Genomic DNA, 25,249 nt, shown 5'->3' with positions numbered 1-25,249 from the left:
TGTGTAGGACTATAATGATGGGATGAATATAAATAATAAGCATCAGTCTCAAACAACTATCACAGGTTTTGCAATTCTGGATAGTAAAAAGGGTTTGCTAACAGTACATGTATTATGCAGCTATCACTGAAGAGATGACTTTTGTAGAAAACCTCTGCAACCATTAACTTTGATTTAACTGTAAATTGATTATTAGCTTGATTGTAATCTATAAGGTCTAGCATGTTTATTCTGCTTATGCTGTGAAATTTCAGCATGTCTTAGTTACATATACTTCATATGTGCATTTCATAATAATTGAATACCAGCACATAATTCATAGATTAAAGTAACCTGAAGATGAGCATTTAAGTCATGTGAAGATTTGTGTCATGGATATATAAAAAAATGCACAGACGGGTTTTTTTACTCACCAGAGACTTCTTACGTGTTACTCACCTACACAGCGAGGTGTTTTATTGTGATTGCTCCAGGTGCCATCGGGCTGGCAGACTGCAGTGGTAAGCTCTTTGGCTGATAGCCTGTATCCATCATTGCAAAAATAAGTAACACGGGTGCCAACCAAGTAATCTGTAGTTAATATCCCACCATTTAGTGGAGCTTTAGGAATTCCACAAGATATTGCTGAGTAGAGACAAAGACAAAGTTTTTTATGTCTTCACTATAAGTTTCCACTGACCTCAGAGAGCTTATACATTGTAAAATCACTAGTCTTAAATTCATGAAAATTAATTTTTACCTCATTAATGTGAGTTTTAAGCATGAAAATAAATTTTCTTAAAATTTTAGGGAATTGAATACAATGAAGCTTTTGATGGAGAAAGTAAAAAATAAGAATAATGGTTCATAAGTCTGCAGCTAAGAATTCAAAATGCAGGTGACAATATAGAAAAGGGAATAGAAAATATCTGGAAAAATATATGACCAGCATGGTTGAATCAGCAAGGCACCAGTCTGAGAAAGACACTTTCTGTGTTTCTGTGTCATATGATTTATGTTCAGATTTCTTTCATCGGCTGTACTTTGTGACCTCAGGAAATCACTAAAATTACCTTTCAACATTCTATTTTTTCCACCTGGAAAGCAGAAAGAATATACCCTTTTGAAAATATTGAATCATAGAATCATAAAATGGCCTAGGGTGAAAGGCCTAGGGTGAAACTCTAAGATCTAGCTCCAATCCCTCTGCAATGGGCAGAAACATCATTTACTACATCAGATGGCTTAAAGTCCAGTCCAGCCTTCCCGGCGTGGGACATCTACAGCTCCTCTGGGCAACCACTAAGGAATTCCCTCCTGAATGTGTGATTTGAATTGATCCCCTTTTATTTTAAAGCCATTCTCCCTATTCTGTCACTGCATACCCTTGAAAAAAGCCCCTCTCCAGGTTTCCTGTAGGCTTCTTTTAGCCCTCATCTTTGTAATCTGTGACTTATGAAGCCAGACTGAAGCACTTGTCAGTGAAGTCTTTCAAAACCACTGCAGAGTAGCTCAGCTGTCTCCTTGTCCCAGGTAACTGAGTGTCCTGTATCCTTCTGGACAGGGATTACAATTTGCCTGGTCTTCATTTTATCACCAATATATCTTTAGAAGCTGTTTTGGTTGCCCTTGACAACCATGGACAGATTTATTTTATCAAGGCTCTAACCTGATCCACAGCTGCTTGGACAACTTGCCTGCATTCCTCCCAGGATGCCTGTCCTTATTTCCACCCTCTCTAGGCTTCGCCTTTGTATTTTGTTTGGTCCAGGAGCTCCTTGCTCATCCAGGCAGGTGTCCTGAATTTTCTACCTGACTTTGACAACATTTCTAAGGATGCAAACTACTCTGAACTTGGAAGAAGTCATCCTTTGACTATTAACCAGTTATCTTTGTCTATAAAGCCTTAAATCTAAGGCTTTATTCCATGGTACTCTACCAAGCAAATCTCTGAAGTGGTCAAATTCTGCTCTTCTGAAGTCAATGCTAGCTAGCATTCACCCTGTTCTCTGCTCTATAGATTTTGTACCCTAGAATTTCACAGTCATTGCACCCTTCAGCTTTATATTGCTCATCAGCCCCTGCTTGTTGCTGACAAAAAGATCCAGCATAGCTCCTCTCCTTGCTGGCTCCTTTATCTCTTAGAGGAGAAAGTTGAAAACTGCAAATAAAAGTATAAGCTACTATTTTATTTCTTTTCTTTAACAAAAATAATGTACCAAGAGAAGATCTGGTTCTAAATAATTCTCTGTCTGTTTTGGGACCAAAAATAAAAACTAACCCCTTTCCAGATTCTGAAACCATATATCTAATGTAGGTCAGATAAAAAAAAAAAAAAAAAAAAAAAAAAAAAAAAAAAAAAAGTGGAAAAAAAGGGCTTAGACATTTAAGTCTGAACTACCTTACTTTGAAGTCAAATCTTGAGCCTTAAGAAAGCACCTATCATGCCCACACAGGAAGGTAAATCCTCTCAGACTATGTATAAATACTTGGGAAAAAAAAGAGTGCAATCTATTTTTGCCCCTTCTGGGAGCTGATCTGACATAAAACTGATTTGCTTCATAAGCAATATAACAACTGTGTGGCACAGTACCAGAGCTAATAATCACAGCTAAGACACAGATAAAGCACCAATCCTATAACAACTTGCAGAACAGAGGCATAAGAATCAATGTTAAAATATGCTTGCATAGCCTTAAAAAAAAACTCTTGCATATTACATGGAAATTTAAGAAAAAGAAAAATCAAAAACCACAGTACAGACACATTCTGCTAAAAAGATCACAGTAAAATATTTCTAATTTGCTATTGCCCTGTCTTGGCAACCATAAGAACATATACCAAATACTGTCACAGCATCTATTGGCAAGGAGAGACAAACTCACATTTAGAAAAAAAATAAGAGAACTGTGATTAAGAAATTGAAGACCCCCAAGAAACTATTACTGAATTCAAAGGTTTAGAGGGTATGAGAAAATGACCCCAGAGAGATAAAGAGTGACAAGCTAATTAAACAAGAATCTTCCCCTTCCATTTTTTACTGAACATCTGATAAAACTACTATTTCACTTGCCATCACCAAAGAAAGAAACAACTTCTATGGCACTAAAATGAAAACATGACTATGTTTATTATTTCTTAAATTCCTCAATAGCTTGGATTGCAGATTAGGTAAATCTAACCATTCCAAGATGACAGCTATATGCTTGTGTAACCAAGTAACACTCTTTACTGCATACCTGGCCTTGTTTAACCTCTTCCTTCAGAAGCACGCTAATGATAATAAAAGCTTTGAGACAACTACAAGAGTTGTCCAAACAATGTTCATTGTGTCACATCGGGGCTAGCATTCAGCAGTGCATAAAATTAATATCCACTTGCAAAATAATTGTGACATGTAAACAGCATTGATTACAATCCTAAGCACCAACAAATTCCACAATATTGCTTATTCACGTAATGGACATAATTCCCATGCTGTGTCTTTTACCAGTCAGTAAAATATATATCAGATACATCCTAGCTGCAACCTGAGGTGTTCTATATCTACCATTGAGATTAATTACTCCTTCAGTATTCAAAAATCTCCATTTGTGACTTGATAAATTTTTGAGTCATATTATCCATGTTAACAGTCAATCTTGTGGCACACGAAAAATACATCGGTCCCTTAACCGTAAATTTTTAAGAAACAAGATGTAAACCACCAAGGCATGACAACAGACTTTTATATAATTAACAGATCTCCCAAAAATCACCCAATGACATTTTAATTTGCGGCAGTTATGAGCTGAATTTCACATTTGTGGAAACTTGCATAGAAAAGTTGTCCAGAGAAGTTGTGGATGCTGTATCCCTGGAAGTGCTCAAGGCTAGGTCGGACTGGCTTAAGCAACCTAGTCGAGCGAACAGTGTTCCTGACCATCCCAGAGGGCCTGGAACTACAGCTCTAAGGTCCCTTCCCAGTAAACCCTTGTATGATTTTATGAAAATTACCTTTTAGTTAGGGGAAAATGTAAAAAAAAATCAGGAAAATTTATTGCCACATCAGATACTTGGAGAGGAAAAAATTACAAATAGGAAATATCCAAAATTCCCTAAAAATAGAACTATCACAGAAATGTTTTGTCACTATATGTCAGCTTAGGCAACATTAATTCAGTTAATCGAACTGAAACATTAAAATCTATTCCCTTTTCACAAACTTTGGAACATAGTTCCAGTTCCAAAGATGTACATTAAAAATATACACAGTCCTTGGAAAACCTTAGTCATATTCGTTCTCAAAGAAGACCAGCATTTTGAAGACTTATGTGAAATTTCAGAAATTGTTATTGGATCAAAAGGAAGTTCTTCAATATTCTTCACTGAATATTAAAGCAGTGTTTTTTTGCATGCCACTCTTATTAGCTCCACTTGAAAGTGCATTTTCTTAAAAGTGCATTTTTTTTCTTGCGAGTTTGAAAAATTTTGGCGCAGAAGTATGACCCTGAAACATTTCCCTTCTATTCATTTTATGTCAGAAAAGAAAAAGAAAGTTTCTTAGAGTGTATCTTTTTTTTTAACAAAAGAATTTACCTTGACAAGCTGGGACGGGAACATCCCAGGAGTAATACCCATATGGAGACTTCCTGCACACGGCAGTACTTTTCCCGATGAGCCGAAAGCCGCGGTCGCACGCCCAGCGGACCACGCTGTTGAGCTGTCCGCCCGTCTGACTGACAATGAAACCGTGCGGGGGCGACTCTGGGGTGCTGCAGTACAGAGCTGGAAACATAAATATTAAAGGAATAAAATGTGTGTTCAGAATTTGTGTAGCAATTCTTGAGAAATTCTAGTTGAACTCAGTGGACATCTGATCGGACACTGAGAAACCATTGCTAAAAGTTGTATGTTATGTATGATAATGCATGCATTGACCAGTTTCACAAAATAAAAAGGTAATAAAAATAGAGCTTTAAAAGATATTTACAAGATTCAGGTTTCAGTAGACTCCAAAAAAATGAAGTGATAGCTCACTTTTATAATTGGCTATAGCTCACTTTTATAATTGGCTATAGCTTTGAGGTTTGGGCTTTTTTTACCATCTTCTTTTTAAATCAAATATACTACTGAACTTTAGTTTATGATGAAATTTACTGCAATTGTGTACATTTCAGTAGTATACAAGTTTTTGAGAAAGAGGGAAATAACTAGTACATCCTGAATACTAGTACAACTCTTTTTAAATAGTCCTTTTTTCTGGCCCTAAATAAGTTCATTCATTCAAGTTCTGTAATACACTGAACTGAAGTAAAACATTAAAAATAGATTTTAATGATATTTATAACTACTGTGATAAATCCATGGCAAAAATACTGCTTTTAGCTGTTGATTTATTTAGAACACATTAAGTTTTACAGGAGTCTTATCTAGAGACTATGAAAAAAAATCATAACTCAATACGAGAGAAAAAACATCTCTAAGAGTTACAGTTCTTATAATCTGAAATTATTTATGTACTTAACAACTCTGACATTAAACACTGGTTACTTACTATGTCTCCTTTATCTCATTTGTTTATTGAGTACCAAGCAATTTAGGTTTGGCTATCTTGTCATAGGAGTGGACTAGAAGTCTCTTATAACCTGGTAACCACTTTAAGATGAATTTTGTGTGTGCAAAAGTTTAACTTGGTCTCTGATTAATTTGATTAATAGCTACAAACCATAAAGGCTTTTTTCCCTTTTTGTTGGGAAGAAAACTGTGCTGGAAGTTTGTTTCCAAGTGCTTTGTTTATGCTTTGAAGGAATGCTGATAACTTGATATTTATTTTCTCAGGCAAATGGGAGATCTGCTGCTTTACTCGCTCTTTAAATTTTTCCATGTCTCACGACTTCCTTCAGGTCAATGTTTTTCTCATGTGAAAGCTTCCTCTGGCCAGAATGGAGTCATATGGCTGTTTGTTTACAAAAGATATTTATTAAACACACTAAAGAAAAGAGCAGAATCAGAACTACTACTATATCTTTCAGACCAAATACTATGAAAGTATTTTCTTCCTTACAGTAAATGTCTCCCGACTTGCACTTTTTGAAAGAACCAAAGATACAGAGACATACCAGTATTTTCTGTGTGAAACAGACCACTAGAAAATACTTCCTGTCTGCCTCTCAACCGTTCTCTCACTGCCTGAAAGACTTCGAAGAATTTTCTCTTTCTTCTCTTTTAACAGATCCAAAATGGACTACAGGAAATGAAAATCAATAGCATATATATTATTTTATGCCTAGTAAACAGTAAATTTTACCTAATGAATGACAAATATTTTAAATCTGAGAAAACGATCCTCTCCTAAAGGGAAAGATGGAACTGATGTATTTGCAGTATATATGATCATAATTATTTTTCTCCAATTGTGAAGTAGCCAAAAAATTGAGGAAAAAAAAAATCAGCAGAAAGAATTATATACTTATTCTTTATGTGTTTATCCACCTTGTGAAATTGAACCGCTTTTATGCCAATAACTTCTCTAATATCTACAGATACTATCCCCAGTAGTCTTCCTTGTGTGTATTTCATATCTTTGGTCATCATAAAAAAATTCAAATATCTATTTTGTGCAATTACTGTAAATTGCAACAAATCTATTTTAGCTTGACTAATTAAAAGATTTTCCAGAAAAATAAATATTATATAATAATTCTGTAAAAGCAATTTTACTAAAATCTAACTTTGTCAGGTACCATTTCCATACACTATTCCTAAATATGTTAATTTGAATTAATAACACATAAAATACTGGCTTTTTTACATACTAATTTATCTCTTTTAATGTTGATTGCTGTTTCTGTTGAACCTTAAATTAAAAAGTTCAACTCTTCAGGGTATTACATTTTTCCACTTTATAGCTGTTCACTCCTGCCTTATTGCAATGCTTTCCCCTATCCCACCAAAATTCTTAATGACAAATTGCATAAAGATCTTGTTAGAAAAACACCCTAGTATGAAGAGGTACACAAGTGCAAATAAATGGGAGGGAGATGGGGAAGCTGCTTCTTTTATCTTTAGTACTGCCTTATGCCATTTTGAACCCCTGTCTTTTATTAATTCTCTACAGAGCACATGTGTGGGGTTTTTTTTCCTCACAAGATGAGGGTCATTAGATTCATATATATAGAACAGATTGGATTTCCTTTCAGTTTGGTTAATTAAGGATACCGAACATAGCTTATATTACCCTTTTCACATAAACAAATGTTCCACATTGAAATTTTATGCACGTTATAAAAAGCCATATTTGCATACCTATATATCTTATCCTGAAACCTTTTTTATTGGTGCCATGATCTGCTGACCACCGGAGAAATACTTCATGGCTATTGCTGGTTATATTTAGAGAAGATGAATAGTCCCCACTGAGAGATATGAGCAATGGGCTATGACTATTTGGTCCTTGGTACAAAGGAAGGAAAAAAGAAGAAGGACAAAAGGAATTACAAAGTTTAAAATAACATACAATAAAACATATGCACGCAATTAACATATATGCAAAACTTCCTTCAAGCAAATGGTAAATTAATTTGAACTAAAATATTGAAATATGTTATAACTGGAAGTTATATATTTGCTCAAAAAAAATATTATTTCTAAGTGTAGCATGCCATACAATTTTAAAATAAAGTAATCCAACAGTTCTTTTTATCATAAAAAATCAAAATAATTGCCTAAGATTTTTTTATACTGAAAAAATATGATATGCATAAATGATAGTAATTAGACAGAAGCAATATTAAAAAACCGAATTATATAGACAAGGTATCATCCAAAGTTATGTATTCTATAGTTACCATCAAAAACCTCAAGTATATCAAATTCCTTTTCTGTCTGGAAGAATTCAAAGAACATGCTGATATTGTAACCCTTTTCCACAGTAATGGTCCATGCACACATCTGGAGGTTTGGGTAGCTGTCAGGATATCCAGGGCTCAGTATTACGCCTGTTGAATCCAGACGCATTTCATTTGCTGGACAGAGCACTGTGGAACAGAAAAATTGGCAAAAAGTCTAAAGCCCATTATTTCTATTTCATGTCATTGATGAGATTTTCCCGAGTTTTAAAGAACTGCATTACTCATTCTATTTCCTTAAATTGAGAAACATGGTGATTTAAAATATGATAAAATTATTTAATTTTGAATTTATCTAGATTCACTAGGTCTACAAGAATACACATCTCATTAAATAGAAATAGTTGATATTGCCATGTTATTGGAAGTTTTTTCAAAAAATATATTTGCCTCATGCTATATGAACAAATGCCTTCATTATATTCAGAATCTAACACTGATAAACAGAAGCTTTGAACTCTTTTTATACTGACAACTAACTCCTACATGAAGATGAGTTAGTCCTGAGTTACACAAGAAAAAGAATAGGATCTTAGTTTTCTCAAGACCATTGGAAATAAAATTGTCTCATTAATTATGAAAATCAGGTTTTATGATGAAAAAATTATTGAATTATAAAGAGAGATAAAGAATACAGGAAAGCAGAGAAAGGGAGAGAAAAGGAGTATCTTCTTAAAAAAAACTTTGCAAAAATCATAGAATATTTGGGTTGGAAGTACCCTTTGATGATCATCTAGTCCAACCCTCTTCAAATGCATCCAAACTGACCTTGAATAACTGTACTGCCCACATATTTTAAAAATATTTGTATCTTGGTTGCAAATTATCATCTAGTTGCTAAACTTCAAGAGTTGTTTCTCATGACCTCTTTGTTTCAATTACTCAAGAAGAAATTGAATACAGCGCCTCCAACCCATTGAACAAAACTCTCATGGCTGGAATCTGGCTGTCAAACTACAGTGCTGTGCCACTTGTGTCACATATCTCAAGAAAATGAACAAAGCAATCCTCTCAACTTTATACATACATATAGACATATATTTATATAAAAATGTGTGGCAGGGAGAGCATAACAGGAATCTGGCTACAGTCATTTATTTGCAGCTGGTTTTGTCTTACAAACTGTCCTTAATTTCAAGATTTTTGGCTAAACATCCCTCAGGAATTTTATGGGGAATTTAAAGACTTGTTTCTGTTAAAGAGTTTCCCTTTGGGAATTGAGTAGGTAAGTTTCATGAATCAGCGAAAATGTTATCTGAGATATAGTTAAGAGATATCACTAAAGAATTTTCTCAGGGTCCCCTTATTATGATGCAAAATATACTTTGAATCTTCTTAGTCTGAAATTTTCATTTTATCCTGAAAGTAGAAGCTAATTTAAAAGAAAATTGAGGGCAAAATTACATGCTTTGTTTGCACGATAGCTTATTTTAACTAAATAAGTTGATAAAAATTGGCTAAACTTGTGGAATTTAGTGACTATTTTCACACCTAAAGGAAATCTGCAAGAATTTTGAGAAATGCTCATCCAACTGACACACACAAGAGAAAAAGTGGAGAAAAAAAATTGACATACTTTTAAATAGTACTAAATGTGATGTAAACTAACATGCAATAATTAAAATTACCACATAAATATTAAATATAGTTTGCATCAATATTTTTTTAGGAATTTGTCATTTGTCTATTATATCTATACTGCAATATATAAGATTCAAGACTAATGTTAGTTTTATGTTACTTTTGCTCAGCAGCATTCTTCAGATTTACTTATGGATTAATTTTGAATGTAGGTATTGATTTATTTTAAGTCAAAATTTAAAGAAAAGTTCAATCAAATGCCTGACTATATACTATACTGGCTAAAGCATATAAGATATGCACAAGGTTAAAGCATCAGGAATTAACAGTATTAAGTTAAAAAAACCCATATGGTCTACCCAGTGAAAAGAATTAGTACACTCATACTAATATGAACCATCAGAAGAACTGAGACTTTTCCTTGAAAGTGACTCTTACGTAGCATGTTACACTCTGCACAGTGAAGTGTGGTAGCTTATCCATAGACCAATGCAATACAGTAAAATCATGAAACACAGAAATTTTTTGGCGTGTATTTTTGCTGCCTTTAGGTTCCACAAAGCTGTCTATTCATCTTTTACTACAGAAATGGAACTTATAGCTGTGATCTTCAAACTTAGACATCAGATAAACAAAGATAAAAGAAAATATGCTGCTTTCTTTTCTAGGTTGCCAGTAGGAATGGTCATTTTTAGCACAATTTGACAAATTCTTTTGCAATTTTCTTTTTAATTTTCCAAATCTAATTCTGAAGACCATGTTAATTTCATTTTGCTTTAAACAGAAATTATAAGAGTATAGATTTAAAGTTTAGCTTTGGAACCAATGTTTAGCATTCATATCTGACAGATAAAAGATTAACTACGGTAAATGAAGTCATCATTCCTGAGTTTTTGTCTTGGGCCTTGCATTGAATACAAAAATGCCTTCAGCAACACACACTGAGAGAATGCTTCAGGATCAACACATACGTCCCTATTTGCCCTATCTAATATTGCATCATTTTAACATTTAAAGCAATGCCTGGACGTTACTATGGTTTTTCACCTATTAAATGCTATACGTCTGGCAAGTTAGGATTTAAATTTAAATTGGAGTGTTGGAAGCTATTTCTAGACACATTAGTATCTAACGAAATGTCTAGATTTTCAGAAATTATCAGTGTAAAAGTTCTTATGAAGCTCACATTTCAATTTCACTTTGCATTTTAAGAACTACACTCAGTGCTGTGAATGACTGACTTATGCATAGTTTTGTTCATAAAATCAGGGGAAAACAGCTTATTCAGTTATAAGAGTAACTTCCAGCTTTCTAGGAATGGAGGAAAAGAGTATATTTATACAAGATTTTTTAAATTCTCAGCTGAAAGCTCAGGCGAATGATATAGTAATAATAACGTCCTAAAAATTAATATACTGATGTTTAATTTCTTAACATTGTGCACCATTTTATAATTTTAGAAAATGCTTAGAAACAGTAAAATAACAAATTTTTGCTTGTAAATTTACTAGATTTATTCATAATTAATTTGTTATTGCCCAATGAATCTTTCATCATGGGTGTTTTATGGATATGTTAATGAATGAAAATTACTGTAGAAGGACACACCAAAACATCAGATTGGTAGAAAAAAACAGATGGCAGTATTTTTCATATAATGCAAATATAAATCAAACACACTTATTGGACTGATTTGAAAAAGTATTTTAATCCTAATGTAGATGTTAGAATACTAAGCTCAGGAACAGAGGGATCACAAAAGTATAACACAAAACTAGCCGAATTCAAAATGGTTTTTGTTTATATAACTTATACTTTTATGAGGCTGTGGTGTTTCGCTTTGGTAATTTTTTCTTGAAAAAGCTTTATCATACATGTTTATAACTCTAGGTCCTTATTTATCTTTCCAGATATAATTGGAATAATTAGTAGCAAAACATAAACTCATGCCCATTGCTGGAACTGCAAGGAGATTTCATTTTTTAATGAAGCATGTGCAAGGCCAATCTTCATTTGTTCCCTAATCAGTTTGGGATGAAAGAAAGATTTATTTTTTTTTTAATTATGGAAAATCTATATTCTACCATAAGACATCAATTTTTGCCTTAATAAATGCTAGTTTAAAGTGTGATGTTAGTGCCTGGTAGAACTGTAATAATTTTGACCTTAACAAGGAGATGGCATTATCTCTGTGTTCACAATTCTCAATAAGAGAAAAAGTGAACAAACACACACACACATGCAGAAAACCTGTTTTTTGGAATACATTGAATAAAAAATGCAAGTAGTTAAAATTGCATGAAAAAATAATTTTGTGAGCTTGTTCACCCAAATCCATGCTATGTTAATTTAGCGTCTTTTAGAATTCCCATATAAATTTTCACATTATTAGGTTGTAGAGAAATGAGTCTCGTTATTTACCAGACTTCCTAAAAAAAATAAAAAGGAATTGTAAAATTATTTTCACAAAGTAGAGAAGCAGCCCTTTCAACTTGTGAAGTTCATTAAAAGATTACTAATTATTTTGCATTAATATCTGAAATACATGAAACAAACCAAAGAGAGATATAGTGGGATAAATCATCAAAAGTCTGAAATAGTTTCAGTATGCTGTCTCATATAAAGAGATGCAGAAGTTATTTAAGGAATCACCACTGAACTGGTATGGCAGCAGGAAAATAAAAAGGAAAAAAACCTTGACAGGTGGGTGGTGCTCCATCCATCTGAAGCCTTTCCCCTAGCCGGCATGTCAGAATCTCATTCCCAACCAGCGTAAAGCCTGGCTGACACTGGTACCTTATGATGTCTCCTGTTCAGAAAAACGACACAGGGAAAAACACACAAACAAAATAAGCATTAAACAGCAATTAACTGGGACTTTTTAGCTTTGAAAACATTATTGATTAATGAAGTTTCTTACCACCATATTATACAATGGGCTAAATGACCTCTGGCATAAACAACTTTGATTAGTCTAAGAAATGTGGTAAATGAGCTTTGTGTTGCACACTGTGCTGAATCTATCATTCCTTTCCACCACATTATTTATTAGATAGTTTGCTAAGTTGTCTGGCTTTGACTGATGCTGTGTGAAGCAAATGTCCATAGAGCTTTAAGCAATATAATTTATAGGATAAACATTATGGACCTAAATAAAGGTCTAAGATCAAGTCAGTAATTCATACAATCCTGAGGGAAAAAATTAAATACCAAATGGTTTTGTTGATGTTATCTAGGTCTGGCACTCTGAGAATAAGAATTTTCATTTTTTAATTAAGAAACCAAAAATTTATGTAGTTTTATGCACCAATAAAAGTAAAAACCTGCATATTCCAGAAGTTCTCTTTGGCCTGTATTACAGAGAGAAAAGGAATAAAAAAGGTAATTTCCCTTTGTGACCTATATAACTAATCATGTATTGGTGAATATACTAAAAATAATATTTTCTTTGCTGTAACGTGAGCAAAACTATCTCACCAGAAATCTGAAATCAGATCATAAATCATATTTCTTTGAACTGTAAGTGGCTAAGTAATATTATTGACATGTCTCAGAAAGTCAGAATATCATCCCCTTCTCTGATCCTCATAACTTTTACAAATTTGATTTTACTTTTAGAATCACAGAACCTTAATTCTGGCATTGAATATACGATTGTCTACAAGGTTTTTTATGGGTTGGTTGTTTGTTTGTTTCAGTGAAATATGTTTTATATTAAATACTATGAAAAATGTATTTTAAAATTAGGTCAATTACAAAGAGTTATTGTATTACTTATATGTTATCTCTGAAACATGGATGGGATTCAGGATGCGTAAGAAAGAGGAATGATTTCTTAAAAAAGTGTATTTTCAAAAAAAAATCTAAAATATTACAAGTATGATTTGCATTCTGAGAAGCACCCTGTGCACAGCAAGTTTCTTTCATAAACAAATGTTGTGCTTTTATTTTAATATTACCTATTTCAAATTCGTCATCCTCAGCTAGAATTTCAGCATTTGGTATATTTGCTGGAGGCTGGCAGACACGGAGCTGATAGGCTACGAACAGGAACAAAGCACAGTTGACATTCTCAAGTAGAGTTATCATAGCCATGCAATAACAGATTTAATACCCACATTAGCAGGATAAACATAAAAACTCAATTTATATTGAAACTTTCAAAAGAATCAAAATAAAGGAAATGAAAACATTGGAAGTTGTGTCTGTATTCTCAGTTATTTAGTTTCAGTGGTGAAATCCTCTTCATAAATAACATAAAAAGTTTAGAAGTGGTTGCCAATTTTCTCATTTGAGCAATTCTAGTCAAAAAGCAAATATTTTTGCACTTTTCAATCATTGTTTTGCTTGTTGGTTTTTTGGGTTTTTTTTTCATGAAACAATTTTAATTTTGAACTTTTCCATTTTTGAAACCTTGCAATAAATACAAGTTTTGGAATCCCAAAGATTCTACACGGAGACAGCATAACTACTGGGCAGAAGCATTTTGAAAGTGAAATTTCCTAATAAATAAACAGTTTTAGAGTATACATAACCTGCAGATAGTGTCAGAGAATAATCCTGCTTTCAAAATTCTCATTTGAAGTTTCACATGAAATAATGTTCCCAGATTTAGCACATGATGCAACAGCCAAGCAAAATAATCACGTCAAATAAATTAAAAATAAGTAGGAAGTGTATGCAGAAGTAGTGCAAACTGATTTTTCCCCCAGAGATCCAATGAAAATGGGCCCATGTTTGGAGACAGACAAAATACAATCTGACTTTAATACAATTAGGACAGAAATCTGGTAACAGAACTCACTTTGATATATTTTTACATACAGTGGAGTCTTTTCTGTGGTAAAGTGTATGTTCAGGATGAAGTATGCTTGGTTCTCATTAATATTGCATTTTCATACAGCATTGGTTTATAGCATTTCTCTTCAGCACAAAATACCATCTATTTATGGCAGATGACAGTTCAGCTTCAGTCATACCCATTATTGGTTGCTTTGTGTGATTAGATCCTTTAGTACTCTAATTGGTCCAACTTTTGAAAATCATGAAATTTATACCATAAGTAAGACCTTTTGTTACTAATGAGTCACCGTAATTTGATATCTTTCTATTACACTTTTTCCTCACTCAGGTAATGAAGATTTACTTAAATCAGTGAGTCAGAAAGCCAAACCAATAAAACACACCAATTAAACATGAAAGAGCTGTGCTGTTTGCATCTTAAGAAAAATAATAATAAAAATCATGAACATAATTAAAAATTGATTCAATAAAGAAGTCCTACAAATTATCTCAAATGTCACTAATTTTAGGGTAACAGGAGTATCATTAATTAATAATAATCCCAAATAATTTATTTTAAATCCCAAAATAATTTATTTTAAATAAATTTGACTCCTTGCATTTATTTGACTCCCTGACTGCCTTTCCCTCATTACTGTAAGTTTTGTTCAGCTGATATGAAGGATCACAGACTCCAAGACACAAAGATATTTATTTGTCTTGACAACATTAGTTCAAAAATGGTTTTAAGTTTCTTTATAAGTAATCTTTGTGCTGCTTGGTTTGCATCTTTATTGTGCATTAGAGCCCACACCTGTGGCATGAAAATTTTCACAACAGAAGAAACAAGCAAAAGGAAATCTTTCGAGACAATTTAATACTAGCAAATTACTGGACCAGAAGAAATAGTCTTAAGTTACTCCACATGAGACTGGATATTAGTAAAAATGAGCTAACCAAAAGGGCTGCCAAGCACTGGGACAGGCTGCCCAGGGAAGAGGAGGAGTCACCATCTCTGGAGGTACTTACAAGACATGTAATGTGCCTTTTATCAGCATGGTTTAGTGGCAAAATTGGCAGTGTTGGGTTTATAGTTGGACTTGATGATCTAAAAGGTCTTTTCCAATCTGAATAATTCTAAGATTCCATGAGCGGTTTAGCATATGTTTGGTCATATATTGATATTTTAGTAGATATCAATACATATGGACTCATTAATGAATACAAAATGTCCTTTTGTCCTTTGCAATTTGATACATGCAATATGGATGCCAAGATTTGGAATGGAAATTCTGATCCCTCTCTGCCTATCCCTGCTAGAGTCTTTATTCCATAATCAATTGCTGGTGGTTTTTTTTCATTGTAGGCTTTATGTATTTTTTCTGTTTTGTTTTGCTTAGCTTAAAGTTCCTTTAAGCCTGTCAATTCTGTCTATCTGTACTCACCACTGTCTTTAATAAGTCAAAAAGAAAATCTTCTAGTCACAAAATTTGATCAGCATCCAGAAAACGGGATGTAGTGTGCTCAAATTTCCTAGGATGTCCAATCCAATGGGCATTCAAATAGCACCTCAACCCACCCTAACTTCTCAATCTGTTTCCTTGTAGTTATAACAATGTACAAGACACTTGGCCACAGAGGGTCTGGATGACTACAAAAAGAGGTAGAATTCAGTGAATTAATTCATACACATTTTCATTCAGTCAGTATTTAATTCAAGGGCAGATTAATGCTAACTCCACTTTGTGGTTCACTATCATTGAACTATATAGTGTAGAAAAAATATATCATAGGTATAGTTCACTATCATTGGTATCTCTACAAAAGCAACACCTCAAAATTTCAAAAAGAAATTTAATGTCCTCCCAAAACATTTAGGTTTCAAAGGAATTTTAGAAGCATTGTAAAACAGTAAAAGAATGTGCACCTTGAACTTCAGGGTTTTGATGCTGCCTTCTTTGCTCGTGTCTCATCATACTGCAATCTTTTTATTTTGTTTGACTAATAGTAAATTAAATATCTGGTCAAGAAAATAAATGATTTTTCATAATTCATGTTAGTCTTTCATATGTTTGTATTACCCTAGTAGTGGTCAATCATATTAATAATAGCAACTCTTCTTAGAAAAAGCTACAGACTTTTTTTATGCCTTGCCGTCCTCCAGTGACCCGTAAAAACAGTGAAAAAGTTTAATTTATCACACTTACCATGATAACTAAGTACAAAGAAGCCACTGGTAGTAAAGTCACTGTGAAACTTTATCAGAATCTGATTGGAAGTACTATAGACTGATTCTAGTGCAGTGTTGCCACTAAATTGTCCAATTTGAGGGGAAGTTTGATCTGGTCCATCCCTAAGAAAAACAAACAGAATAATTTTTTTTCTTTCTCTGGTCCAAAAATTTAATATGATTTCTCCAAATTTTAAGTGAATGTAGTAAATTTTCCCTAGATTACACTAAAAGGCATGAGACAACTAAAATAAGATAAACCAGACAACAAGGGCTGAAGACCTTCTCATATCCTGTACTTCAACCACCTTTTGAAAGTCAAATTCTTATTTTCTAATAAAAATTTCAGACAATTCAAAATTATTGAATTTGTGATTGTACTTCATCTACTTGCCATAACCTCTGATCACATTATTGTATCTCTACGTTCAAATGTGGCTATCAGAAAATAAATGAAATTAATAACTGTTCATGTCCACCAGTCTTTTGAATCTTATAATTTATAGGAAAATTAAGAGATAAATAGTGTTGTTATAATTAATTAAAATAATAAATTAAAAATACAAGAATGAATATAGTCTTTGGTAAAAATGGACCCAAAATGCTTACAGACTGCTGAATACAAGATTCCCCTTGAAAACTGCATGTTGACATCAATAAATGCACATTTTATTTCCAATGCTTGTTCTAAGTTACTTTTAGATATGCTATAGTCAGCATATTTTAACCTAGCTTTTCTCCCCTAATTCATAGTTTTAATGTTATTATTTATAGTTTATAGTATATATGGATAGATAAGAATTGATTTAAAGTTTATTTTTATGAATGATTCAGAGTTTTCTCAACCAATGTGTTACTCTGTTATGAATTTTATATAAATGGTCATGTATTTTTGATTCAGGTAGTGTCATGGTTTACCACTACAGGTAGGTATTAATATAATTTTTGGTAGCTTAAACCAAAACTGAGTAGGATAAGCAGCTGAATAATTTCTTGAACCTTCTTCATATGAATGTACTGATATTATTTTGTACTATTTATTATGGTTTCGACAATACATGTACTGCTCAAAAGATGATTGCTACCTTATGGAGAAATGAAACACTCATTTCAATAGAAAAATTAAATCAAAGTTAGTACTAAACAACAGTGGAACTGTACAGAGGACAGCATCATGATAGAAGAATATTAAATGTTCATCCTTATTTCCTTCCAGATTAGAATTGTCAAATAGTAAGCAATAGATGTTTAAATTTAAAGGTTTTTTTTTTTTTTTTTCAATAGTTATTAGCATAATATATTAAAAAACCCCAAAAATAATACAGATATATTTTATTTTGAAAATTTTGTAGTAATATGTTTTCCAAATTATGGCACATTGACACTTTCCCTTCTGTTTTAGCAATGAAGTTGTATGCTTTGAAGCATTTGAATTATGAATAAAAAGGGGTTTTTTTTGCATTGGAAAGTGCTATAAAATTTTTAATAAAAAGTATCCCAGAAATGGTATAGGCTACATAATTAAATAGCCATCATGTATACAATACAACTTTTACACGTGTACAAATGAGGACTAAAGCCATTAAATGTCTTCAAACACGTGCTGCAGGCATTAATGTGATAGGCTGCTGCTGAGGGTCATCATGCAGAGCCACGACAGGCGTGGATTCAAGTACACAGAGAATAGGATTTGTTTACAGTTATTGTAAGCTCAATTTGCTTTGTCACAGCCAAATCAAAAAGAGCCTCTCATTTTATGTACTCTTAAGAATAAAAGAAGCCAACTTGGAAGAAATTAATGAAGTATTGCCCTACTTTAGTTTCTAGTAGCTTTTCCTAAAACACTAATATCTACATCTAAAACTCCTTATCACTCCCTTCTTAAGTAGTATTTCTCTTGATTGTTGATGAACTATTATAGCGTACCTCTCTATGCTTTTCTTTGTTGGCAAACTGAGAAACACTATTATTGTTTTTGATTTCTTGTCCACTGCTATCTAGAGAGAATGAAAAACATGGATTGGTGCAACTCATTCATTTCTGCTAGAGAAAACACCAGTTTCAAGGGGAAAATCAAAAATATATTATTTTAAATTCATATTTGGTTATATAGTGTCACATGAAGATTAAATAAATGCCAAAAGTGTTTTCTTACCAGACAGTTATGAAATCATATATTGGCTCTGTTTGGAGAACTGTGAAATTGATGTAGATTCCATTCCCAGGTGGTACTCTTACAAGCCAGAAGCAGTCTTGAAAGTTTGGATACTCATCAGGGTATCCTGGAGAGTATATGGTGCCATTCATTGCAGTTATGTTTCCTCCACACAGAGCTATGAAAAAGACACTTTTTAAAAATAGCCAGTAAATGCTTTTTGTATTTTACTTAGACTATATCAAAGCTCTAGTTTTGAACACGTTTGGTGCACTTAAATTCATTGCATATGACCATTCCTGTGCAAAGAAAACAGATTTTATTCAGCTTTTTGCAGATTTAGAAGTCTATTTTGACAGTATTTGTCAAATATAAAAGTAAAAAAAAATAGTCATTCTGATGCAACAAATACTATCAGAAATGGAATTGAATAAATATGTATACATACAGGTGGAAATTCCCTACACAACTGAAAATTACGTTGTCAGGACTTTGTGTAAATTTTAGCTACAAATCAGCAACAAATCACATTAATTAATTTTGGTTGGCTATCTTTTTGGGACCATAGTTTCATGTATGGTCACAAGAAGATAGCCAACCAAAATTAACACATGAAAGAATGCACATACAAGGTTGAGGAGTCAGTAAAGGTTAGAGAAGAATTTCAAAATTCAAACATTGTGACCAACAGTATGAATAGTAATTTTGCATTTATGGATATAAATTCTGGTACATAAAGTAAGAGTCCTCTCTGTAATATGTGTGAAAGAGTGCTAATTTTAGACATCATACAGTGCAAGAGGGACCATACAGATTCTGGACTTTCATAACTCTATATTTCTGGAAAAATTTTAGTCCAAACTATATTTTCTCCATACAGATTTCAGATTCAGCTATTACAGAAGAGAAATGTTATACAAGTTTAGCTCTGGAAAAGTAAGCAAAGCTTAAAATTGTATAATTTGCTTTATTTTGCATACATTTATTTTGCTCACTCCACCCCACAAGGTGCATGGTATGGCAACACATTTTCTAAAATATGTTTACAAATCTTCAACCAGAGCAGTTTTGACACATAGGTTTGACATATAGGAATTATGCATCATTTGTATTTAGCAAAAACATATGTTATGGTTTATGTTTATAAACTTTGGTGCTGAACTGTATGGTAAGAAGTGATGCACAGTGACACTTTAACCATTCAGACTCAACAGCTTGGGCACTGCTTTTCTTCAGCTTTAACCTTAAAGGCTCAAGGGGGTTTGAGCAGTACAGATGGAAATGGTTTTGCAGCCAGTTCTTAGGGGAGTGAAAACATGGTCTGATGACTGTCAGGGAACAAGAATTCTTGGAAAAGGAGAGGAAACAGAATCCAAACAGGTTAAAGCAAGGAAGATGAGTTTAGAAGGGTCAGAGAGTGTTAGATGATGCTGAGCACAGGTTAAAGGAATGTTAGGTGCATGGGGATGCAAGAAGAGAATAAAACTGTTTAAACAGAAGCTAGTTTAGTCTTATTTAATTCAGATTGTCTGCTTCAAGATATCTGAGGAATTAAAAAAGGCTTTGTATATCTTGTCTTAGAATAAAGCAAATACAATGAAAGTAAATACAAATTCAAGACATGCCATGTATTTCTGGTACTAGGTGTACACAAAAAAGCCAACTTCATTTTAATGCTTTTGAACACAAAACCTTTATCTTAAATCAAACCAAGTGAAACTAGAAGATAACTCATTATCCTTTTCCTGCAACAATAAAACAAAACAAAACTAAACAAAAACCCAAAAACCAACTCAAAAATATCTGTAACATATAAAAATATCACAAACCCTTTACTAAAAATACCACAGTAAGTATCAGCACAAACCCCCATGTAATTTAAGAAATTTGTCTAGGGGTTGAGTAGTGTTGACAGTCTGTAATTATGCAGAAAATATGCATCTTAAATCTCTTTTATCAAGTTGGTGGATTTTTTAATCTTCATTTTTCATATCAAATTAAGTAGAAACAAAGAACATTCAGCTATTGTTCAGGAACTTCATCGAAATTGATACTCAGAAACAACATGCTTTGGACATCTTACAATTTTCTAATTAAATTATTGGTTCCAGTAAGGTATTTCAAAGAAACAGAATCTCTGCATTCAATAAATTGTTTTGATTGTGAGGCACAGAAAATAAAACAAGAACAAACTAACAGGAAAAGCTAAGTGTTTAGCACTTAAGACATGAACTATGAAGGCATTACTACTCCACAAGATCCAGAAAATGAGTGGTGAAACCTAATTATAATGAATTAACTTCTTCTCCTTTCAAAAAAATGACAGTGTAGGTGCCATCTGTCTTTTATATTACAAAGCTTCCCCCTCTGAATTCAGTACCAGTCCTAATTTCCCTACCAAATCCCCCCAAAATTGCTAAGGTTCACTTGAGTCCAGCAGGAATTTTGAATAATGAAGCTTTTCATTCAAGTACCTAAATTTGGGTATATGGTGCAAAATATAATGAAAAAATCCAGAAAACAGAGGAGCTTTTTAATTTCTATTTGGGTGGTTGCATTTGGTTTTGGAGATTTTTTGGTGGTGGGATGCTGTTGTGCTGTTGTTGGGGGGTTTTATTTGGGCATTTCTCTCCTATGTGATTCTGAGGATGCCATTCTCAATGCTGTTTCACCATTCAATATGAAGGGGAGCTAGGCCTTTAAGTGGAGGACTGAGCTTCTTTGGCCTGCTGCTTAGAAACAGGTTCCTTTCAGCATAGCTAGGGAAGAGATAAACACTTCTACAGAACCACCACAGTCATTCTGTCTCCTTAAAATTACAGCTGTGTGCAATTCACAGTCCCTGCAACCTTCTTTTTTGTTTCAAGCACAAGTGAAAAAAACAAATGTAAAAGGTTAAAAAATGTAATTTAAAAAAATTCAGAAAAAAAACATATGTACAAATGATTTTACAGAGCACTGGCTGGAGTACAATTTCACTCTAGACCAGCTTTATCATTTCATACTAACCGATAAGTAAGAACATAAGTGGCCAGAATTGGTAAATTCAATTTTTGAAGATTTTTTCTTAATTTAGTCCATAATTTATACTTCATTGCTTCACCTAGATTAAAAGCTGCATGGGTCTCCATATTCCAGACTTTAAGCTTAACCTTCCAAAAGCAAACATTGTATCTCATATAAGTTTTAAGAGACTGCGCATTACAAAACATTTCAGCTTCTCTGCTAAAATTTTAAAGTGCAAAATTGAATACTTCCCTTGCAAAGACTACACTGTAAATATACAGACCTCTGTAAATCAAAAGCTGAAATGACTTCAGTAAACAGTCTTAGGAAGACTTTCAAATGATGAAGGGTTTCTAGGTCACCTGGAACGTACCTTCACATCTGGGGAGAGGATGATTCCAGTTGCGGCTGATGCCATGAAGACAAGTTAGAGCTGAATTTCCAATCAACGTGTAGCCAGGAAAACACTCAAATGAAATAGTTTGTCCCACAGTAAAGTCATTTCCAATAACAAAACCATTACGAAATGGTCGAGGATCAGGACAGCTTTGTAGCTGATATGCTGAAATAAATAATAATAAGGGTGAAAAAATCAGTAAAATAAAAATTCTGATTGTCTCAAAAATAAGAATTTTAATTAGAATAAAAATAAAAGCCTATGTGATGGGAACGAAATTTTCATGATGCTCGTGATCAAATCATTGATTTTACAGCTGGAGAAGTACAGTGAAACCGGCTACACTTCTGTGCTGTTAGGTAACATTTATTTTTGCTGTTTGAAGATACTGTTCTGAGATAGATGAAGTGCTTCTCTGATCCAATAGGAGTTGTCAGGTTTTACATTCTTCTGTTTAAGGAAAAAGAGAAATAAACATGTCTATACTTTTATTTGTTTTTCCAAGAAGAATTAAAGGCTCTATAATGAACTGGAATATCAAAGACTTTATAGTGAATAAGTCCAATTTGAAAACAAGCTTTTCTCACACATCTTGGTAATGTTTTTCCAAGAAGATTTGAAACATTGTCTTCTTATTACCAATGTGAGAGCAAATAAGCTGTGTGCAGTCTGAAATATAAGAATATCCTGTCATTTATATTTGAAAGAATCCATTTTGTCTTATGTGGTTAAAACAGAGAAAAGAACTTACCAGTTTTTCGACAAATTACAACATCTCCTAAATTATCACTGTTACTAATAATAATATATGGGCTTAGGTTTTTACTGTCCTTAGCACTTTACACCTCGAATTGACTTTTTCTTTAAAAGCTAACTCTTTTTACAGTGGCTCACTTCCAGAATGTTACACGGAGTTCAAATCAATTTGGACTTGTTACTATTAAAAGAGTAGTAGGAGACTGCTCTAAAGTAAAATCTCTTTAAATCACTCTTAGGTGTTATTTGTATAATGAAAACAGGTCTACTTTAAAATACACATTTGACCTTTTTTCATGAACAGTGGTGATCTAATCCTTTTTAAATGAAAATGCAATTCTATAAATAGAACTATGATCTCGTGATCTTCACCAGCTCAGCATGACATACTCGGGTACAAAAGAAAAGAACCTTCAGGAAATTGTGAACTAGGAAATAAAATGGATTTGTTGATTTTTGGGTTGTCATTAATTTGCACAAGCCTACATTCATCCAGTAATACAAAACAGTATTTATATGTACACTTTCCAGAACCCATTACACTAAATTAAAATTCCAGTATGCTTCCAAACATGGAATAGAGATGTTTCCTTTGTAAAGGCATGCAATGTAAATTAATATGTCAATCAGCTTCAGATATTGGCAATTATGTGTTTGCTGACCTTTGACCAGATTATAATGAAAAAAAAATGCAATTAATTGGGTTTTTTTCATCTTAACTTTCTTCATTCTTCTGTTTTATCTCAATGTTTAAAGCTTGGCACCAAAACACATAGAATCTTTCATATTTATTTTTAGGAATCCCCAAAACTTCATAAAATCCATAATAGCCACCTCGCTCTCTCTCATTAGAATGTCCAAATCTCACCTTGATATACAATATGAAATCCTTGTTTGTTCTGTGAATAATCACTGTGAAAGTATAGGCTGGTTTCATGAGTTGTGCTGAACAGAGAGGCTGGTAGCTGAGGGCCACTTAGTCTTCCAATAACAGTGCTAGTTTCTGTAGATCCACTCCTAACCTCTAAGTAATCGTGTATGGTCTCCGTTGAGAAATTCAAAAATTGCAAATGGACACCTGAAAAACATTGTCAGTAAATAAACACCATCAGTACCAAAACCAGGAGGGAAAATAAAGTGTTCATTGTATACTGATAATTGCAGAAAATAACCAGGTGGAAATCTATGTGCTACCTGGCTACTATCTGTGTATTTCACAGTTTTGATGTGTGTGGGGTGCACATCTGCCAGCAGTCTTTAAATTGGACTAGATGGTGAGCAGGAAGGCCTCAGGTCCAGCTCAGAGTATCAGGCAGGCAGAGCCTCTGCTGGTACCCAAGGATTCGTGAAAGCAGAGTGCATGGGGAACATATGTGTTACTCACACATACACTGTGGAATATGATGGTTTTGGTGAAAAAACTTTCTGATTATTTGGTTCAGTAAGGAATAAGAGGGCAGCTTATATCTATTAGCAAGTTATCTCTCCTAATCTGGTGATGTATTACAAAAATTATGCAGCCTGAGAAGAAAATTCTATGCACTGAATAATTATAGGGCTCTTAAGCATTTCCTGTTTTTATAAGATTTTTCTGTATAAGTTACAACCAAGAAAATTTGCAGTTTGTTTGGATCTATTGCAACTATGGCATGATAATGCAGTAGTTTCACTAGAAAGATGATTGAGTCCTACTGGTATTTCTGGCAAAGACAAGCAACACAATTTTATATAAAACTGAAAGTAAAAGATATAATGTCAGGTAAATTATTGAAAGTCATGAATAGTTTTGTAACTCCTGAACTGTAATACTTAAATAGTGTTTCTCACTGTCCTTTAGAACTTTTCCCTCAGATATTATGTAAAGTTTATAAAAGATTTTCTGAAGCACGTAACGTTTTATATGCAGGTTATGTGCATAATTCCATTACTGTTACCCTGATAATTTGTCTTGCTTTATCTGAAGACAGTCTATAAGTGATAAGAAAGCATTTTTAAGTGTCATTCTTTGACTTTGTCAGCTTTCCAAATATTTCCTATACAGAGAATCAAGCTATATTCAGTCTTTGCCCTTTCTCTACCATACTTTGGCCTTTAATTTGATCCTGTGAACCATACACTTATCCAAAGTTAAACTGTCATTAACAGCTGCCAGCTCCTGTGACCTTGCTATCAGATTTTTCCTCTTTCATGAACTTTCTTTGATACAAAAGTATAAATATATTTTCGCAAATCATCCTGCTCTCTGTATTACACTGTCTTTCTCTTCAAGTTTCTGAACCATATCAATCTTCAGAAGTATTCATCCCTTGCTCTGCCAGTAGCACCTACCTCTATTTGTCTGAAACTTCAGCTTGTTAGACTGATTTATTTTTTTTGCCATGTCTTTTTGCAGTTTAGACATCCTGCTTGAAAGAGTAGTTAATATATTTATCTATGCAAATAAACACAGTGTCCTTAGTAAAAACATTATACCA

The 25,249-nt window shown here is 33.2% G+C and overlaps 1 protein-coding gene across 3 annotated transcripts in view; it reads right to left on the bottom strand.

Annotated features, from left to right (window-relative positions):
- The window catches only part of CSMD3 (CUB and Sushi multiple domains 3), a 581,587-nt gene that overhangs the window by 69,297 nt on the left and 487,041 nt on the right, over nucleotides 1–25,249 (bottom strand). For all 3 annotated transcript variants that reach the window (XM_059467476.1, XM_059467484.1, XM_059467493.1), the window contains 10 exons: nucleotides 23,644–23,853; nucleotides 21,996–22,184; nucleotides 18,617–18,794; nucleotides 16,439–16,584; nucleotides 13,409–13,489; nucleotides 12,145–12,258; nucleotides 7,809–7,997; nucleotides 7,267–7,413; nucleotides 4,558–4,746; nucleotides 439–624 (listed from right to left, as the gene is read on the bottom strand). In XM_059467476.1, the coding sequence (XP_059323459.1) occupies nucleotides 439–624; nucleotides 4,558–4,746; nucleotides 7,267–7,413; nucleotides 7,809–7,997; nucleotides 12,145–12,258; nucleotides 13,409–13,489; nucleotides 16,439–16,584; nucleotides 18,617–18,794; nucleotides 21,996–22,184; nucleotides 23,644–23,853 (1,629 nt within the window). The remainder of the gene's footprint in view (nucleotides 1–438; nucleotides 625–4,557; nucleotides 4,747–7,266; nucleotides 7,414–7,808; nucleotides 7,998–12,144; nucleotides 12,259–13,408; nucleotides 13,490–16,438; nucleotides 16,585–18,616; nucleotides 18,795–21,995; nucleotides 22,185–23,643; nucleotides 23,854–25,249) is intronic.

This window comes from Ammospiza nelsoni, chromosome 1 (assembly GCF_027579445.1).
Source record: "Ammospiza nelsoni isolate bAmmNel1 chromosome 1, bAmmNel1.pri, whole genome shotgun sequence".
Taxonomy (NCBI): Eukaryota; Metazoa; Chordata; class Aves; order Passeriformes; family Passerellidae; genus Ammospiza; species Ammospiza nelsoni.
The sequence above is the reverse complement of the archived record's forward strand: the minus strand, read 5'-3'. Positions and strand labels throughout refer to the sequence as shown.